This window comes from Arachis hypogaea, chromosome 4, assembly GCF_003086295.3.
Source record: "Arachis hypogaea cultivar Tifrunner chromosome 4, arahy.Tifrunner.gnm2.J5K5, whole genome shotgun sequence".
Lineage (NCBI taxonomy): Eukaryota > Viridiplantae > Streptophyta > Magnoliopsida > Fabales > Fabaceae > Arachis > Arachis hypogaea.
Window position 1 is genome coordinate 79,691,348 of NC_092039.1, and position 20,153 is coordinate 79,711,500.

The window sequence follows — 20,153 nt, forward strand, 5'->3', positions numbered from 1 at the left end:
AATTTATCAAAATAAGGCACAATATAATGCTCAACTATTACATTCTCTTTAACAAATTTAGGATCAAAGTCTATGTAAATCTCGAAGATAAAGCCAGATGCTCAACATAAACTTAGGGTTTAACTACTCTAAGGCACATTTGGTAGGAGAAAGGTCATCTAAGTTGTGAATTTTGGAACTAGCACCCATATTGAATCTCGGTGGAGGGAGAAGGTTGCTCATTGTGGCTGAGGAGAAAACTCTATTCCCACTAAGGATGGTCATGATGTTAGTTTCAAAAGCGGCTAACCTCCTCCTCATGGCAATAATAGCCTTGAAACCTGCAGCTATGTCAATTGTAAAAAGAAAAAAAGGAAGAAGGGGAGTTAGTAACATGGTAAAGTCAAAATAATAAAATTTATTAAAAAGAATAAAGTGCATTAAAAAGTATTAAACTTTACCAATAGCGCTTCCAGCAGCATATTCGTTACCTAGGATATTTCTCAGGTTAAGGGGTCGTTCATTCCACAGCTCTAGAAACATTTGGATGCTCGTCTTTTCGAAAGCACTAACACCATGAAGTTAAATTTTTGGTGAAGATACATTATAATTTCAATAAAGGTTAAATCTCTTTCATCTTCCAAAGTCATGAAAAAAGGAGTAGTGACTTCTACTTTTTCAACTTTAAAAAAAAATTTCTTTGAATATGTGATAGGATTCCTTGAAAAGATTAAAAAAAGAGAAAAAAAAATATTTTTCTTACTTGAAAAAGCGAAGAGCGTTAGTTAAATTGATGAAAATAAAGAAAGAAGACGACACTTCTTTTCCTGTGAAATTGCAATAAACACGTAAAAAATGGAGAAGTTTCTGACACTACAAGAAAATAGAGTTATTTTGACACTTTATTTTTTAACACTATAATTAAATGTCAAAATTAATATATATTTTTGATAAATATCACAAATGCCAAATTTTCTATATTTTCTTGACGAAAAATTTGACTGTAGAAAATTACTCTTCAATTTTGACACTCATTTGTTTGCAATTTACTCTACTATTTTTTTTTTTGGACTCTGTTAATTTTGACATCACACTGCTCTCAGTTTAGGATTATACTACTCATTTTTTATCTTTAAAATCTCAATTTATTCTTTAGTTTCAAGATCACATCTCATTCTTTGTTAAAATTTTTTGTTGAGAATATTTTATAGTCAATAAGTGTCAAAATAAATAGTATTTTTGACAATTAATAAATATCACAGAAAATATGTTCTCAAAATTTTCTAACAAATTATTTTTGACAGCCAATATTTATCAAAATAAGATTTAAATTTTTTTCACAATCGCTTATATGTTAAAAATATTATTTTTGACAAAACTTTTATTAACATATTTTCATAGTTAAAATAGTGTCAAAATTTATTTTTTTGACCAATTTTAATTTTTTTTTACACATTATAACCCTTAAAAATAATCTATATTGTTGTAGGGTGATGAGATAAGAGATGGAACCTCGGAGTTTCTTCTTGAAAAGTAAAAGGAGACATTTTAGAGTGTAAGTAGAAGTTGCAGTGAAGTGTATTAAATTGAAAAATAATATGGCATTGATTGATGGAAAGAGAAACTACTTTATAAAGTTCAAGAATCAAGGGTCATAACTATTCAAGGAAAACTGAAAGGTTTCCTCAAAGATTTTTAGCGTTTAAGATAAATAAAAAACAAACTGTTTAAATTTGATCCGTTAAACTCGGGTATCCTTGACAAAGTCGTTAAATAAAAAAACCCGAGTTGAGGCACTGCTCTAGACAAAGATAGCATATTGAGAACGCGACTAAATGAGAATACTATATTACGATCTCACTAAAGGGATCTCACTAAAGGTTAACAGGTATGTCATCAAAACAAATAAGTCATTAACTCACATAAGTGCTAAATCATGGTATTAAAAGTGTACATTAAAAGCAGTAAATGCCTAATAATGTTACACTGGTAAAATAGAATAATGAAAAAAGAAAACTCAGGAGATAACATATTATTCACTTTATCACCTCAAACACTACATAAGTATCGGAATACTTTTGCAAGTAACCCCAGTCTAATATTAACATTACTCAAGTTAGGGTATCCGAATTTGATAAGCTCGCTCGTTACCTTTGCAAAAGGTAGGAACAAAACTAAAGTAGCAAAATAGCAATTTTGCCTTTTATTATCATAGCATGGTATGAAAATCCTTTAAAATGCTAAAAAAAAAAATATTAAGATAATCGAAATAACTAACAACAAATTCTTAGAGAAAACAAGACGTGTTGTTGGTTTCAAGCATGCACTTGTACATGTTGGCACTGATATCGCATTCAGGCATATCAATGGGTGGTGGAGGGAGTGAAGTTGAAGGAGTTGGTCCATTTTCAACCTCAAAAGTCATGTCTAGTCCCCATTCCAAGTGATCATCCACATGGCAATGTACAAACCATACCCCTGTAAAATATATATACATTGGGAAAACAATGAATGCATAGCTAGCCATATTAGTGTGTTACATAGTTACCGTAATACTATTCCAACCTTATTAGTTGGTTTATAATTTTATGAAACTAATGCAACCACAGACACTTACTTTTTGAACTTAAAAAGCAAATCTTAAGAACCGAAAAAAAAAGGGAGAATAGAAAGTAGGTACCTGGATTATTTGCTTGAAATCGGATGACAGCCCATCCTCCAGCAGACACAGCAATTGTGTTGCGTATTTGAGGATTAATCAAATTATACTTTGCTTGATCAAGCCTAGGATTGAAATCTCCAAAGCCTTGAGCCAAAACATAGAAACTATAACCATGAATGTGCATGGGATGATTTATCTCATAAAGAAGTGCTGTATTTTGATATACAATCTCCACCGTTGAATTGAACTTAAGTCTCTTCGCCTTGGTTGATTTGGGAGCATACATGATTGCCACGTCATCACTTAGACTTTCGTTTGTGAAGTCAAACCATACTGGATGGTCAGGAAAATCAGTAGTGAACACGCCACTCATATTGTAATAGAAAGCTTCTAACATCGAGAACCTTCTTCCTTTAGGAAGCACAAAAGACTCGTTGTTCATGCTTGCAGAATATTTTTCTCCATTGGGACCTGAACACGATGCACCCTCGGGGCAATGTTCTAAGCCCAATCCAACAGTGATGAACATTCGCTCATCCACGTTAAGTGGCACAGGGACCCAATGTGGGGCCCCCACTAGGCTTGTGAGGTTACTATAAAACGTAAAAGCCGTTGCTGTGTCGTTGACGACTGGTAAAACTGGCATCACGGGTGGTGTGGTGGTTTCATTTTCATCATTGCCGTAAACGACAATGCCACGTGTTGTCGTTTTGTCAAACGCTGGCACACCGACATTGTAAGGAGAGGCAGCCATGTAGTATGAACCGTTGGATTGGTTTGCTGTGAAAAGAGCATCAACGGTTTGTCCAGGGGCAATGACAAGGATATCCGTGTGATATGGTACTGTGTATGAAGCATCAACGGCAACCACTGTGAAGCTGTGATTTGCTAATTTGAAGAAAAAATGGCTATCCAGTGCAGCATTCATCATTCGGAGCAAGTAAGTCTTTCCTTGAGTCACGTTCATCTTGTATGTCTCTGGAATATAATCATGGTGTGCATGCACAGTTACTTATTATACCAAACAAGACTAAATACAAGTGTTGAATTAATGATTAAACTAATAAACATATATATCATGTTTGAAAAGACAATGGTTTATTTAATTTTATACAGTGCAAGTGCAAAGTCATATCATAGGATTTTTTTTACATAAAATAAAAAAATCTAAGTTACAAAAATCTCCTAAATTAAATTGTTACATGCAAATCCCCTTTTACTATATGTAAACCATACATAGACTAAACATCATAAATGGTAGAACCAAATCACAATTTTTTCTCAAAGAAATTTACGTAAATCATGAATGTAACCCACAACTTTGTCTTTAAAATTTAGTAAAAATTTTAAAAATATCCTTAAATTTTATTTTTTTTATTTTGTTTTAAAAATTTTCGATTTGTATCGAATATATCTTTAATAGCTAAATTTTCAAAAAATTTAAAACCAATCCAATAAAAATACATGAAAATTATACTTGATTTACTTGTTTTGAAAGTTGTTTTTATAAAATTATTATTGAATTGGTCATAATTTTTTTAAAAAAGTTAGCCATAGCCATCATGGGTATAATTGATGCAAATTGAAAACTTCTATAACAAAATTGAAACAAAACAAAACTTAAAAGGTATTTTTAAAATTTTTGTCAAACTTTAAAGACAAAAAATATACTTTATCCTAATAATAATAATGGTAATACCTACTTAATTAATTATGTGAGGAGACATATTTATAGAAAAAAAAATAATTAAGTTATTTTCTTTTGGCATATGATATGTATTCTAAATCAAGGATTTTATTTTCGGTCAAAATATCACCGTGACTTATTATTTAAATATCAGTAGTCATAAAATTTGATAATATGTTTTAAAATTTTTAAAAAATAATTTTAGTTATTAGTATGACATTTAGCACATTTTAAATCACAAAATGGATAGTATAAAAATACTGATTACTTCATGTAATTTTATGAGTGCTCAAATATTTCGCATAATTAGGTATTAACAGAATATAATCTAATTTAATTCATTTTTTCTAAGCTAGTTATCATTTAAAATTGTTATAATGTCGCAATTTCTTATAAATAATTTATTTTGATCGAATATTATTTGGGAGATCACTGTAATTTATAATGATTGATCTCTAAATTTTTTTTGCTATAAAAGATCTAATATTTTATCATGAAATCTCTTTTCTAAAAAATTTAAAATTATAAAAAGAAATACATAAATAATTATATATCTAATACAGTGAATACCATAATTAACCATACATCTTTTAAAAAATATAAAATAGTTAGAATAATATTTAAATAGTTTAATTACATATACCCTTTAAACAAGGGTCTCTTTAGAATTGGGTTTAGGGATGGGCTGGTAAAGCGGATTATTGAGGAAGATGCAAGGGAGCTAGAGCTGATGCCAACACCTACAGAAATAAAGGAGGCAGTTTGGGATTGTGAGTCAACAAAGGCTCCAGGCAGTGATGGATATAATATGAACTTTATAAAGAAGTGCTGGGAGGAATTAGGTGGCGAATTCACTGGAGCGGTGTCAGGTTTCTTCCAGTTCGGTAAACTGCCTAGTGAGTCGAATGTCACTTGGGTGGCGCTGGCACCAAAGTTTACTGGTGCAAGAGAAATAAAGGATCTAAGGCCAATTAGTATGGTGGGGTGTGTCTATAAGGTAATTTCTAAGGTGCTGGTTCGGAGAATGAGGAGGGTAATGCCGGATCTTGTCGGTGAGACTCAAAGCGCGTTTGTGAAAGGCAGGAAAATACATGATGGAGCTTTGATTGCCTGTGAGACTGTGCACTGGTTGAAGTCAAGGAAAAGGAGTTCCGCGATAATCAAGCTAGATTTCCAAAAGGCTTATGATAGAGTCAAGTGGGCTTTTGTGGATATTGTGTTACAGAAGATGGGGTTTGGTCAGAGATGGAGGGGCTAGGTCAGGGAATGTGTTTGCTCTACCTCTATGTCGGTTCTTATCAATGGATCACCGTCGAAGCCATTTAAAATGGAGAGGGGATTGAGACAAGGAGATCCGCTATCACCTTTCCTGTTTGTTCTAGTCGTGGATGTTCTGCATAGGATGATTGGTGAGGCAGTAAGGAACGGACGTGTCTCTCCGTTGTTGGTGGGGAAGGATCGTATTGAGTTGTCTCACTTGCAGTTTGCAGATGATACCATTCTATTCTGCCCTCCTGAAGAGGCGACCATAAGGAATTATCAGCGACTGCTGCGATGTTTTGAACTGATGTCTGGCCTGAGCATAAATTTTGAGAAGTCCAACATTATCCCTGTCAACTGTGATAGGCTGTGGGTCAGCAACATGTGTCGGTTATTGGGATGTACAGAGGCGTCTCTACCGATAAGATATCTGGGCATTCCCTTGGGGGCAAATCCGAAAAGGTTGAAGACGTGGAAACCAGTAATTGACAAGGTTGAGGGAAAGCTGAGTTTGTGGAAAGCGAAGACTCTGAACAAGGCAGGCAAGTTGGTCCTAATTAAGTCGGTGCTTAGTAGCCTCCCTATTTACTACCTCAGCTTATACAAGATGCCAAAGGCAGTGGCTGAGAAGCTGATTTCTTTACAACGACAGTTCTTGTGGAGTTCAGATGGGGGAAGGCAAGGGTTACCCCTTGTAAAATGGGAAGTTATTATGGCTCCAAATGGTCTGCTCATGTACCAATATGGATCCTGCGGTAATGCTGCGTGACCAGCCTGTACCCACCCGAGGAGGTCCTTGGAAGGATATCTGTCAGCTTCAGGTCTGTGAGCCGCGACTGCGAGAAAAGATGATAAGTGGTTTGTCCAGGGTGCTCGGGAATGGCAGAACGATCCGCTTTTGGGAGGATAGCTGGTTGCCTGACGGGACGTTGAAAGCTAAGTTTCCTAGACTCTTCTCGGTCTCAGCCCTTACCGGCGCCTGCGTAGGAGATTGTGGGTTTTGGGATGGCTTGGACTGGATTTGGAGCTTCCAGTGGAGGAGGGAGTTGTTTCAGTGGGAGTTGGATCTGGTAGGACAGCTTCATGAGACACTACAGTCAGCCAAGCCTCCAAATGACAGAGAGGATACAGTGACTTGGAAATTTGATAACACAGGTGTTTATTCAACGAACTCTTTTACACAGATGTTGCAAGCGGAAGCCCTTCCGGCTGAAGTTACAAGTTATAGTTTCACGCGTGCCATTTGGAAAGGGTTCGTCCCTCCAAGGATTGAGCTCTTGTCTTGGTTTGTGCTGATTGGACGGGTGAACACTAAGGACCGGTTGTGTAGCATACGTGTTATTGATCAGAATGATACGCTGTGTGTGCTATGCTCTAAGTCTGAGGAAACAGTGTTCCATTTGTTTCTTGGTTGTGATATCACCTGGCAGGTGTGGTGTGCTTGGCTGCATGCGTTTGGTAGAAGTTGGTGCCCTCCCGGTAACCTCAAGGACCACTTCGAAAGCTGGATAAACATGGCAATATGGAAGGTGGAGAGAAAGAGGTGGTTTCTTGGATTATTTGCTGTTATCTGGACTATCTGGTTAGAAAGGAATAGCAGGCTGTTTCGAAATCACAGTACCAGTATGCGGGAAATTATAAATAAGTCATTTGCGTCTGCAGAGGAATGGATTGGCAGTGAACCCTTTAGTTGTTGACACAATGTTGAAGTTAATCAGGAGTTGTTTGTAATTTATGTTTTCATAACCTTGTGACTTTGTTTTTGCTCCACTCTATTGTGTTGAGCTCCCTTTAATTCAAAAAAAAAAAAATGTGTACAACTTACATAAATTTGGTAATGTTAAAATACAAAAAAAAAGGAGTTAAACTACACATATATTATTATATAAATACATAATAATTAATTTTAGTAGTTGAAATAATATTTTTTTTTATCAAAATCAATAACAAGCTCAAACGGTTTTGCAACTTATTTCTGATAAGGTAATACGTAAATGAAAGTTTTATATGTATATATTACAAATTAAGCATGAGAGGGAGGCAACGTACGATTTTGTGAACAATTGTAGAGATCACCCGGAAAGCCATTTATGGTGTAAGCATTTGAATAATTAGAACCATGACCCTCAGCGAGTGCTTCTATCTCGATGTCTACGATATTACCATTATACCAATCACCTGCAATTTAAAGGAAAATATATCCAAAAAATATATTTCACTTATAGTTTAATTAATTTATATTAAAAATATTAGATAACCAACAATTTTTTCTTTGTATTTGAACTAACACCAGTCAATTTTCTTTTATCTAAAAATTCCCCGTTTATATATATTCGTTGCATAAAATGCTGAAATTTGGAGACGGATTATTAGAAACAATATTCGTCCAATTTGAAATTGACGTCAATGCAAGTTGCAGAAATGCTAGTTCATGGAGAAATTATTAAAATGCTTACCATAATGAAAATATATCAAATTTATCTCACCCAAAAAAAAGACCAAGTTTATTATTATTATAATATATATTCAATAAATAAAATAATAAATTAATAAATAGATAAATAATGAATACCTATACTATTATTATGGGTGATAATATATAGTTAACAAATACAACCTACACCTCACGACCAAAATAACTCCTCTCACTCTTTTGGAATTATTCTCATGTTTCTATAGGGATTAAAAACTTATTTAAATTTTTATTTTTTATATTTAAATTAATTACTACTTTTTTATTTAAAATAATAATGCAAATTGACAATAATTTAGTACATGTGAAAGTTATATGCTAATAAAGGAAGAGTAATGCTAGAGTCTAGGAAGCTAATAATCTAAAATTATTTAATTTAATTTTATTTAATTTAATATTTATAATTACACACTCACTAAAATTAATATTATACATTTATTCAAACAATAATTAATCAATATAAATAAAAAAAAATTATAATTATTTTTGGTTCTCAAACTTTGACTCCTAAATATTTTCGTAAAGAAAAATAACATAAGAAGAAGGAAGATAGAGGCCGGGAAACAGAGAAAATAAAATATGAATAATACCAAATAATATTGGAAGTTCTTGATATGGTTGAGGAAATGGATATGATGAACCGAGTGGAGGACGAATTATGAAAGCACCATAAACAGTGCCACGTAGATCAAATGAATGAGCATGCCACCAGAGAGTTCCCTCCTGCCCGGTTACATTGAACGTATAGGTATAACTGTTTCTTGGGACAATTCCACACTGAGTTACATATTCAGTGCCATCTGCCCAACCATTAAAAAGCTGATAAACTCCATGCCTACATATAAATTCAAGCGATACTTGTTACCTATATATTGAGGCTCAATTTGTATTTATTAGCTAATGACAAAGACCTATATGTATCTCTCTATTTTTACGTAAAATTAATAGTTAATAACGATTAAATAATTTAATAATTTTTTATTAAATTATTATTTTAATAATTTTTATTAATTTTATAAAAATAATTGTATATAAACTTTTATTATAACTAATATCTAACTACACTATATAGTTTGAAAATTTTTAAATTTTTTATTTTAATAAAAATAAAATATAATTTTTATTCTTAATATTTTAGAAAAATTTTAAAAATATATTTAATATTTAATTTATTTTAATTTTATCTTTAATATTTTTAATAAATTTTAATTTTATTTTTTCTATTAAGTTTTTTTATGATTAACGATTAGTCAATTTTTTTTAATTTTTTTTATTCTAATTATCAATTTTTCTACTTTATCATCATCACTTTTTCTCTTTCCAACATCACCATCATAACTACCTACTCACAGCCAGACCCTTCTCACACTAACAAAATAGAAAAAGAAAACAAAACCTTGGTTAATTATTAATTAATTTTACAAATAATAATCTCCAATTAATTATGAACACAATCTCAAGAAAAAAAAAGCCACTATATTATATATATACTAAAAATTTAAAATTAATTATTAAAATCAATCACTAATATAAAATATATATTATAATATAAATATATATTAAAATTAAATTAAATCATATATATTTATACACAAATATATTAATAATTAATTTTAATAATTAATTTTAGTGTACAAGTATCATTTTTAAAAGACAAACTATCATAATCCGACGAGTTCATAACACCACAGGACAAGGAGTTTATATAATATAACTAAATAAATTAATTTACTTGAACTAATAATAAAATAAATTGTCATTCCTATTAATGATTCAGTGATTCATCCCTCATACTCCATATAAGAAAATTTCCCAAAACTTCATCAATACATTACACAGATATACTTCGTTGTCTTGTCTTCTTGTGATTTTAAAAATATAAATATAAATAAGTTATAATTTATTTTATAAATTAAAATTTTTTATTTTTAAAAGTTTTTTATTATCAATAATTGAATTAATTTTTATAACTATTTGAATTCAATCAAATTCATATTTTTATATATATTATGATGAAATATTTCACATAATTAAAATTATAATTCTATTAATTTATAAGTAATGAAATTTATATGTATATTTTAATTTGAATAATTAATATTTTAATTTAAAAATAAAATTTAGTTAATAATATTATTATTGAGTTCGATATCTGTAGATATGAGTAAATATCGATATTTTTTGCTGAATTTATCTTTGTTAATATTTCACCAAATACCTTTCACCCTTAAGTTATTAATGCCACTTAGATTAGTAACTCATATATTATTAACTTTATATATAAATTATTATTATTATTATAAACATTGGGTATAATTATCGTAAGTATTATATGTATTATAAATTTATATAGTTTTGCTCCCTAATATTATATATTCATTGTTATATTCACTACGTTACTATTATTATTATTATTCCCTTTCATAAAGTTTATATATATATATAAAATAAAGAAAGCCAAGGCGGCTTATAGTCTTTCTTAGTGTGTATATATATATATATATATATATATATATATATATATATATATATATATATATATATATATATATATATGTGTGTGTGTGTGAATATCGTAAGAGAGTAAAAAAGGAGAGGAAAGCATGGCCAAAAGAGAAAGAGAGAACGCAAATTCCTTTAAATTTTCGGCTTCGATTTCTTATAATTCGTAACTCTAATAAAAAATCTAATTCAGTAAAAGTATTCGTGTGTGTGTGTGTGTGTGTGTGAATATCGTAAGAGAGTAAAAAAGGAGAGGAAAGCGTGGCCAAAAGAGAAAGAGAGAACGTAAATTCTTTTAAATTTTTGGCTTCGATTTCTTATAATTCGTAACTCCAATAAAAAATCTAATCCAGTAAAAGTATTCGTATCCTTCTCCTCTACACGTTGACACTATTTTTGATTAGTGGAAGTTGACGGTGACGTAGCTCCTCTACTCTTTAAGTTCGGCCAACTGGAGTTTTAGGAGGCACAGACGATTCTAGACATTTTCTTCTTCGATAGCTCGGTCAGAAAGCTTCTCCGAAGCTTTGAATATTTTGATTCTGTACGAAGGTATGGTTTTGGTTTCTCGTAGTTAATGTTTAAAGTCACGTGAAAACTTAGGCTAGAAGATCTTAAGATAGGAATGAACTAAATGTATAATTGATGAATTGTGTATATGGAATAAAATGTGTGGTTTAGCTGTTGTTAATAATTTGCTGTTGAAGTTGGTTGGTTTTAGGAAAAGATTTAATATTGGTATTTGTTTGATTTTGAAATAATTTGTTACTGAAAATGATTTGAAGGACTGAGACGTGTTTGATTTAATAGTTGGGACTCTTGAAGGGTGGCAGAAATTCGAGTTTTAGATGAGATACTGCCAAAGTTTCTATAAGAATTGGAGTTTTGATTTGAGGTGTTATTTTAAAAAAGAAAGAGATTATTATGTCACTTGTGTATTTGAGACTATTTGTTGACCCTCTGTCGCAAGATGTGACCGGTCACTTTAACTCCCCGGATTCCCCATGGGCATATATATATATATATATATATATATATATATATATATATATATATATATATATATATATATATATATATATGAATATTGAATATTATATTTGAGCTTGGAGTTTGACTCCATGGAATAATATATTATTGAGCTTGAAGTTTAACTCCATGGAATACTATACTATTGAGCTTGGAGTGTGACTCCATGGAATATTATATTTGAGCTTGGAGTTTGACTCCATGGAATACTATTGAGCTTGGGGATGCGCGCACAGAGGGACTGTCCAATGGTTAACTACCAGGACATGTCGGGTTGGTTGTATAACCGATAGATGAGACTCATCAGCCATAGGACACGCATACATCATACGCATTTGTTTGTTTGCTTGAGTGTGCATTGTTTTGGTTTGCTTAACTGTTTAATTATGGTTATCCGCTACTTGTTCTACTTGCTGTAAATGCTTCTCTATCTGTGTTTTCCTTGCTTGAACTGTATGTGTATGTTTTCTGAGAAATCCCTCTTGACGAAGGTGTGAGGGGAGATGGTTGTTCCACCAATGTCTCAGAGGAGTGGAGGAGTCAGAAAGTGAAGAGTTAAGTTAAAGTTAGATTTAGAACTAGAGTACCTTAGATAACTTACCTAACTTTTGGTTTAGTTTATTTTCCTTAAGAATGATTCTGAGTGTCGGAGTTCTAGGAATGCCTCTAGCTCTCTCGGGACCTTTTATATTAACTATGCGGACACCTTTACCATACTGAGAACCTCCGGTTCTCATTCCACATATATTTTGTTATTTTTCAGATTCAGGTCGAGAGACACCTCGTTGAGCGTCTGGAGACCCTCCTTACAAGTGAAGAACTACCTTTTGGACTATCATATTTTGATTTTAGGCTATGCATACATGTTTATGGAATCTCCACATGTACATTTTGTGTTTTGTCCCTCCTAGAGGTCGACTTGGAGATACATGTGTTTATTTTGTAGTTTGAGTTTTGATTTGGGTTGTACATATATATAGTTATATACTCTGGCTGGCCTTAGCTTCACAGGTTGAGACTGGAGCTTGCTATCTGAGTTTTAGAACTCTGATATATATATATGTTTTCAGTTTTCTTTCGATTTTACCTGTCCGTTTTATGAATATCCATGCGAGAGTGATACGATTTTCTATTTATTGTTTCTGTTTAGCTCTTCCTTCAAGGCTCCTAGATATTATTTCATCCAACTATATTTGTGTACATATCCTTTTCTTTTAGAGGTCGTAATACCTTGCCACCTCTACTTTACGACTTAAGCGTAAGGCTCTGTGTCGTAGGGTGTTACACTTCTCTTCTTTTTCTTCTTCGCCGAAGCTCAGAACATTTTGAATCTTAGAGAGCGATGATGACGTACGGTCGCATCCCAACCTCCTCTTCTCCCTCCACAAATCTAGAGTTCCTCTCACGCGTTGCCATGGAAGCTCATGTTCAGCCTCTACTCCTTCTCCCTCCCATCGTGATAGTAATAATGCAACACCTCCTTTTAAAACCAATGCACAAAAATTGGATCGTTATGGTTAGCTACTTGACTTCCTGCTCAACTATCGAGAAGATTTTTGGTTTGAGTGTTAGCACTACAAGAAAAGTACTGAGTATCATCATCAGGTTTACCGGCAGATTTAGTGTTGTGTATTATCATCAGAAATTTACAGTCAGATTTAATTTATTGATGAAAATGAAAACTATTTTTATTGTGTTAAACTTTTACTGTCGGATTCGCTATTCCAATAGCAAAGTCGCTGGTAATAATTGGAGAGAAAAAAAAATTGGCATGGATTAGTAACCATCGGATTTATCCACCAGTAAATCCAGCAGTAACTCAATTTAGTGCGACGCAGCGTATTGGTCACCTGCAAACCGTTACCGTCAAATTTATCTGCCACTAAATTCGACGGTAACTATCCCTAAAATTCAAAGCGTGAACCTTATCTCCCTTCATTTTGAATCCCCCTCTCTCTCTACCCTCTCTTCTTCCCCGCCGCCAATGGCAGCGCCTCTGTAGTCCCCTTTTGCCGCCTCCTCTTTCCCTCACCGAAACTAGCCCCTTCTTTCATTCTCTCCCCTTCGCAACCCAACTTCAGCCGCGAAACCTTCTCTCCCTCTTTGTTCGTCTCGCCGTTTGAGCTTTCTTCAGCACCGCCATGACGCTCCACTAGTAGCGGCTGTTGCTGCCACTGTATCTCCTTTCCCTGAGTTCTTCGTGTTCTGCTCAAAGCTCAGATTCAATGATCCCTTTTTTTCTGTTTAAGTTAATTTAGAATTTAGTTATATGTTAATTTCTAGTAAGTGGAATTGGTTATCATTATTTTCTGCTGGTTAGATGATTTAGATAATAATTAGAATTTTTTATTAGAATTACTATTAGTTTATATAGTTCAACATGATGTTATGTTTCTCGAATTTGAATTTCAATTTGTTTGGACTGGATTGATTGATTTTTAGCTAACTTTCTACAATGTGCTATTGATTATTGTACCATTGATGCTAATTTGTGCGAATTGATGTTGAAATAATATTTGGTTGTGCTATTTCTTGTTATTTGATCCTTTTGCACGCCAAGTGCTCGATTATCTGCCTCTATATCTAATTTGTGTTTTAGTTGACAATTAGTATTATGCTCGAGTTAGATTTAATTTTTATTTTTAGCTAGAGAATTTAAGTTATTAAGATAGGTTAAATTTAAAGTATTAGGTTGTACTCATTTACTATGTCAATGAAAGTGCATTATTTTTTATAGGATTATTCTAATTCATTGTATAATTATTTTTAGGATCATTTGGGGTCGTGGTAGATGGAGGGTTTAATTACTATCAGTACCTCAGGGACATCTCAGTCATCGCTCTCTACCCCGACTACCCTGTTGACCCATGTGATGTCACAGGCGGGTCTACTAGACCAGTAGTACATCATGATCTCGAACCCCAACTACGACCCCCTCCAACTCTAGTGACAGAGATAACGGTGCGTGATTCCTCTAATGCATCTAGCCAGATTTTCCTCCACCACCGTTCATCATATGGATGATAATTTGGCTTGATGGCATACAGGCGTGAGTACTATTTTAATGTCTTTTATCCACAATCTATTTGAATTTGGTAAATTTTATTTGTTTTTATGTGTTTGCTAATTTTAAGTTTTTTATTGATAAGTTTGCACCAAACAATAATGCATGTACACAGGAGATCTCTAATGTGATTAAGTCTATATATGACAATCCAAGGCCAAGCTACACGAAGATCTCTGCTGAGACCAGAGAGCGATGGTTTCAGAAGTTGACGGTAAGAACCCAATGTTGTTTAATTAACCATATTTTATTTCGGCTAACTAATGTTATTGAATTACTTTATACAGGAGAAATTTATATGGGATAGAAAACATGATATCTTGATCAGAAAAATATACGACCACTAGATAGTTAGATAACTTCAGCAAATGATGCAGGACATTTTTGAGGGGCGCAACCACCTCACGACTTGACTCCATCCAAATATTAAGAAGGAACTGAATGTCTATTTTAGTATTAATGAGGAGTTTAAACTCTAAAAGGAGTGTGGATAAATCCAATAACTTGTGAGAACGGTGGTTTCATCCCGATCACAGAATAACGAGGTTGATTGTTAATGAATGAATAAGGTTAGTAAATAATCTAATAAGTTGTGGTGATTATTGATTAATTACCTAGGTAAGATGTAAGGATTGTGGTTTGTCCCACTTACTCTGGGTTTAGAATTTGAAACACTTGGGTAAGATACAAAAGTTGTGGTTTGTTCCACTTGTTCCAGATTAAGATTTTAAACACTTGCTTGGATAAGATACAAAGATCGTGGCTCCGTCCCACTTGCTCCGGGTTAAGTGGGAATGGTGGCCTTGTCCTGCCCACAGTGAAGATGGCGGTGTTATCATTCTCATGAGAAAACAAAATTAATTACTTCATAAAGAATTGAGATTAATGAATCTAAGTTTGATAAATTGAAAAATGATTATGGTTAATAAATATAATAACTTAGGAAATTGGTTAAAGACATTGATGTCGACTGATTGTGGCTTGAATGGTTGGATTGGCAAGGTCGGAGGTTTGTTCTGCTTACGTGGCAAGGTCGTTATCTTCGTCATACTTGCGTATTTGGTTTGGCACTTGTACCCCACAAGGACGGAGGTCTCATCCTGCTTATTTGTGGTTATGGAGTGACGTGGGAAAGGTGATTGGGTATTCTCCCTCTGAGACAGAATGATACCGCAATGAGAAAGTAACCGGACACTATTTCTTTGCGGCAGGTGATAAGACACTCTCCCTCTGAGACTAGCTTGTGATAAACTTAGAAAGCTCCTTTTGGGGATGTGGTGGGTTGTTTGCCCACGTTCTATTTGATTGCAAGGTGACAAAGCATTCTTCCTCTAAGACAAGTGAGAGGACACTCTCCCTTTGAGATTGGCTTGTGATAAGTCCAGGTATTTTCTTCCTAGGGGGCGCAATCAAGAGACAATATCTGGGTTAGCTACCGAATGTGTCGAATTTTGATAATTTAACCCACACGTAAGCTCATGGCCAGTAAGATAGGCATGCATTATGTGTATTTATTTGCTATTGTTTGATTGTGTGTATTATTTTGACTTACCTAATTGTATATTTCTGCTAATTGCTAATTGAAATACTTGCTATACATGCTCTCTAATTGTGTTTGACTTGTATTATTTATTACTTGTATTTGCTACTATTGAATATTGAACGAATCATTGAAAAGATTGGGAATTGAAGATACTGAGGCTAAATATTGAGAATAAACTGATACTATTAAGATTAAATTCTGATAATGATAATTGTTTAAGACTGAAAACACATGACTGGATTAGAACAATTAAATGCATGATTAAGAGACATTAAAATTGAGCAAAGATAATGGTGATTTACTTGAAACGAATGAGACTAGGGGAATATGTATAGTTGAGATTTAGAAGGTTGACCCTGTTTGGATTAGAAAGAATCCTAAGTTTAAACTTTGTGAGTTTGGAGACTAGGATTGTTACCTCGTGGATTCATGTAGTTTTACATAGTCTCTATTAGACACTATTACACTACCAGGAATCTTTGATTTCTTACTTATTGTGGAATTTGTTGATTTTCAGATACAGAATGTGACACACCTCTCTAAGCGTGTAGGAATCCTTGTGACGAAAGCCAAGACTTATGTTTTGGATTTTATTTTGTACGTAGATATTTATTCTTCACTTTTGACATGTAGTTGTATATCCCCCTTAAAAGTTTTATTATATAGAAGCAGGATATATTTTGTATACTTTGAGCTGCTGTAATATTGTTTAGCCGACCTTTTTTTTACAGGTCGAGACTAGTATTACTTATCTATCTATTCTGAATCTTCTGTATATATTTATGTCCCTATTGTTATGTATCTAATACTTTTATCTTTAACGCTTCGTGAATGATATAATTATTGTTTTATTATCTTTTTTCTACAGGCATCTAGTTATATTATATTTGAGTAAACTACCATTTGTATCCACGAAAGTTGAAAACGCTTACATATCTACCTATAGAAAAAAGAAATTACCATTTGTACCCATAAAAAATTTTTACAGGAAAAATTATCCAAACTCTAAAAAATTATCTAAAATTCCTAAATTACCCTTCTCTCTATACTATCATCTCCTTCCTCCCTCCTCTCTCTCTCTCAATGTTCTCAGCCATCTAATCCTAGTATCAACCACAAACCACCGTCTCACCCTTCTCATCATTGTTCACCCTTCTCCACCAGCAACGTCGCGGACCTCCGCCAGCCCAGGAGCACCGCGCCAGCTTCTCCTCACCACCATCACCATCGGCCTCAAACCAGAGACTACCGCGTCAGAGATCTTCACGCTACCTTATCGCCACCATAGCCAACCCTCTTCACCTCTTTCTGCGTCGTAGAACCACCACCGTCGCTGCCCTTCTAGTTGGGAGGAACAGCGACGAGGTCGTGGTTGTTGAAACTCTCTCTGTCAGGACAGGTGTCAATGACTCCAATGACGATATCTAAACCGAAATTCGTCCCCTTGAGGAGGCCGGCCTTGTCGAAAGTTTTGAGGCCCAAGAACTGCGGCGAGCGGGTAGTGTGGAGTTGGCGGACCTGCTCTAGGATCACTGCGATGACGTGGGACAGGGATTCCAACTTCTGGGCCTCTAAAGGTGAGAGCTTTGCTGAGAAGCCATGAAAGACAGTGTTGTAAGTGTGAAGGACGGCGGCGGAGGAGGCGGCGGTGGTGGTTTCAGCTGCAGTGGCATGGTTGATAATAGAAGCGAGAGAGGATTCGTACTAGTGCTTGTGGGTTGGGAAGATGGAGGGCTTGGCTTCATGGTGGACTTGCACCGTGAAGGTGCTCTTCTTCTCCGGGGAAGCGGCAACAAGTGTTGTTGTGACTGTGAGGATGAAAGAGAGGAGGGTGTGGCAAGGAGCCATTGGAGCAGCGATGGGAACTGAGTGGGAAGTAATGGTGAGAGTGTGTTAGAAAGAGAAAGAGGGGTGATGGCTGGGTGAAGAGGATGGTGGTGGAATTTGAGATTAGAAAGGGAAAGAGGGATGGTGGTTGGGTGAAGAGAGTTAGGGTTAGAAAGGTGATTGAGTGAAGGAGGTGGTGTGGTGAAGATAAAGGTAATTTAAGGATTTTAGATAATTTTTTAGGGTTTGGATAATTTTGCCTATAAAAATAATTTTTTATGGGTACAAATAATAATTTCTTTTTTCTATGAGTAGATATATCAGCGTTTTTAACTTTCGTGGGTATAAATGATAGTTTACTCTATTATATTTCTTCGAATATTATGTATGTATATTTTTTTATTTTTAGATGTCATTATAAATATTTATAACTTAAACATATAATTCTATATAGTAGGGTGTTACATATTTCATTTTCTTTGTATTTGCGTCTCTAAAACAAACTTCAAACACAACCTATGAAATATTTAATTAGAATATTTTTAATATGTTGTATTTTTACTATTTAAAAGAAGTTTATTTGACTATAAAAAGTTTTATTTTATTTTAATAACGTGTCAGTACATATAATATACTTATGTGATAAACAGTGTAAATTTAAACTTTTTTTTTCATAAGAAGTCTTGAAAATTCACATTCCCCTTTGTTTTGAACCCGGGCTTCGCTTCTCATATATGATAATTCCAAGCAAACTTTTGACAACAACAATTAAAATATTTCCATAAATTATATTCAAGGAGAGGGTTATTTACCAATGAATAGTGATATTATAGGGCGACTGGTTGAGTACATGAACTATGACAGTGTCACCTTCTCTTACATCAATGGTTGGTCCAGGGAGACTTCCATTAACTACAACTATGGATTCCTCATGGCACAACCGTTGCATGCTTGTATTTTCAATCTGCAAAATATGAAATCTCATTTTTATGGAAATTCAAATATTTCTATTCCTTTTCATTTATCTTATCCGTTACGGCCACTTTATCCTTTAACACATTAATTAAGTAATTTTTTAATTAAAATATTATAAGACTAAAAAATTTTTTGTTTTTAGACAACAATAAATTCTATTAGTCTTTGAATTTTTTTATTTTTTAATTAATAATTAATTACAAAACTTTACTTAGATATCCCTATATATTCTAATGTAAAGGGTAGATGTTTATTTATTTATTTTACCCTATAGACAATATAGAGGACGTAAATCAAATCTAAAGTCACTCTAGTAATTATTCAGTTAAATATATAAAATAAAAATGTAAAAGCAACAAATAGAGGATACAAAAAGAGAGAGAGAGAGTCAGAAATGCTAATTACGTTAAAAGTGTATTCCACCGTTGAGGATAAAGCCAATAATAAGGAAGAAGTTAAAAGAAGAAAGCCCCATTGTAGTGGAAAAATGAGGAGATTCATATTGACGAAGCTGCTGACCAAAAAGAACGAAAAGAAAATATATGAGAAACCTTTTTCTTTGAAAGTAAACAATATTGTCGCGATAGCATTGATGAGGAAATTAAACTGAAGTTTTCTGTCCAGCCATGCATAAATATATATATCAAGAAAAAGGTAGAGGAAAACTAAGCATATCCGACTTTCCGTATGAGTATTAGATGACAACTACCCTTCTATAGTTTTACTTCTTCTATTCCCTCTACATATATCTCTCTCTCTCTTGCATATATGAACGTCAACATGTGAATCACGTTTGCAATATATAACTTCTTTTCGCACTACAACAAATTTTATCTATATAGCAACATGTATTCTAAGCAATAATTTTAAATATTGTCTAAAATAATAAAAACCAACTCTTAATATTTATTAAAAAAAAAAGACTATTATAACTTTCTTTAATCAACATATTATAAGTGTTTTTTTAATTAATTAAAAAATATATAAAAATGTTGTTTTAATAAATTAAATAGGCAATATTTACTGTATTTATATATTATATTTTATAAAGTTACTTTTAAAATTTTAATAAATATCAACTTATAAGTGTTGCTTAAAATAAATTAATTTTTTTAAATTATAATTTTTTCTCTAAATATTTTAACAAAAAAT

General features: G+C 33.1%; 1 protein-coding gene across 1 annotated transcript; it reads right to left on the reverse strand.

Annotated features, from left to right (window-relative positions):
* Positions 1 to 1,974: 1,974 nt before the first annotated feature.
* On the reverse strand, positions 1,975 to 19,595 carry LOC112796869 (laccase-7). The gene is made up of 6 exons (XM_025839528.2): positions 19,407 to 19,595; positions 18,839 to 18,990; positions 8,652 to 8,896; positions 7,638 to 7,766; positions 2,660 to 3,619; positions 1,975 to 2,457 (listed from the first exon to the last, which is right to left on the reverse strand). Exons 1-6 carry the CDS (start codon positions 19,500 to 19,502, stop codon positions 2,267 to 2,269), a joined length of 1,773 nt encoding a protein of 590 aa, XP_025695313.1. The 5' UTR covers positions 19,503 to 19,595; the 3' UTR covers positions 1,975 to 2,266.
* Between the last annotated feature and the right edge of the window lie 558 nt (positions 19,596 to 20,153).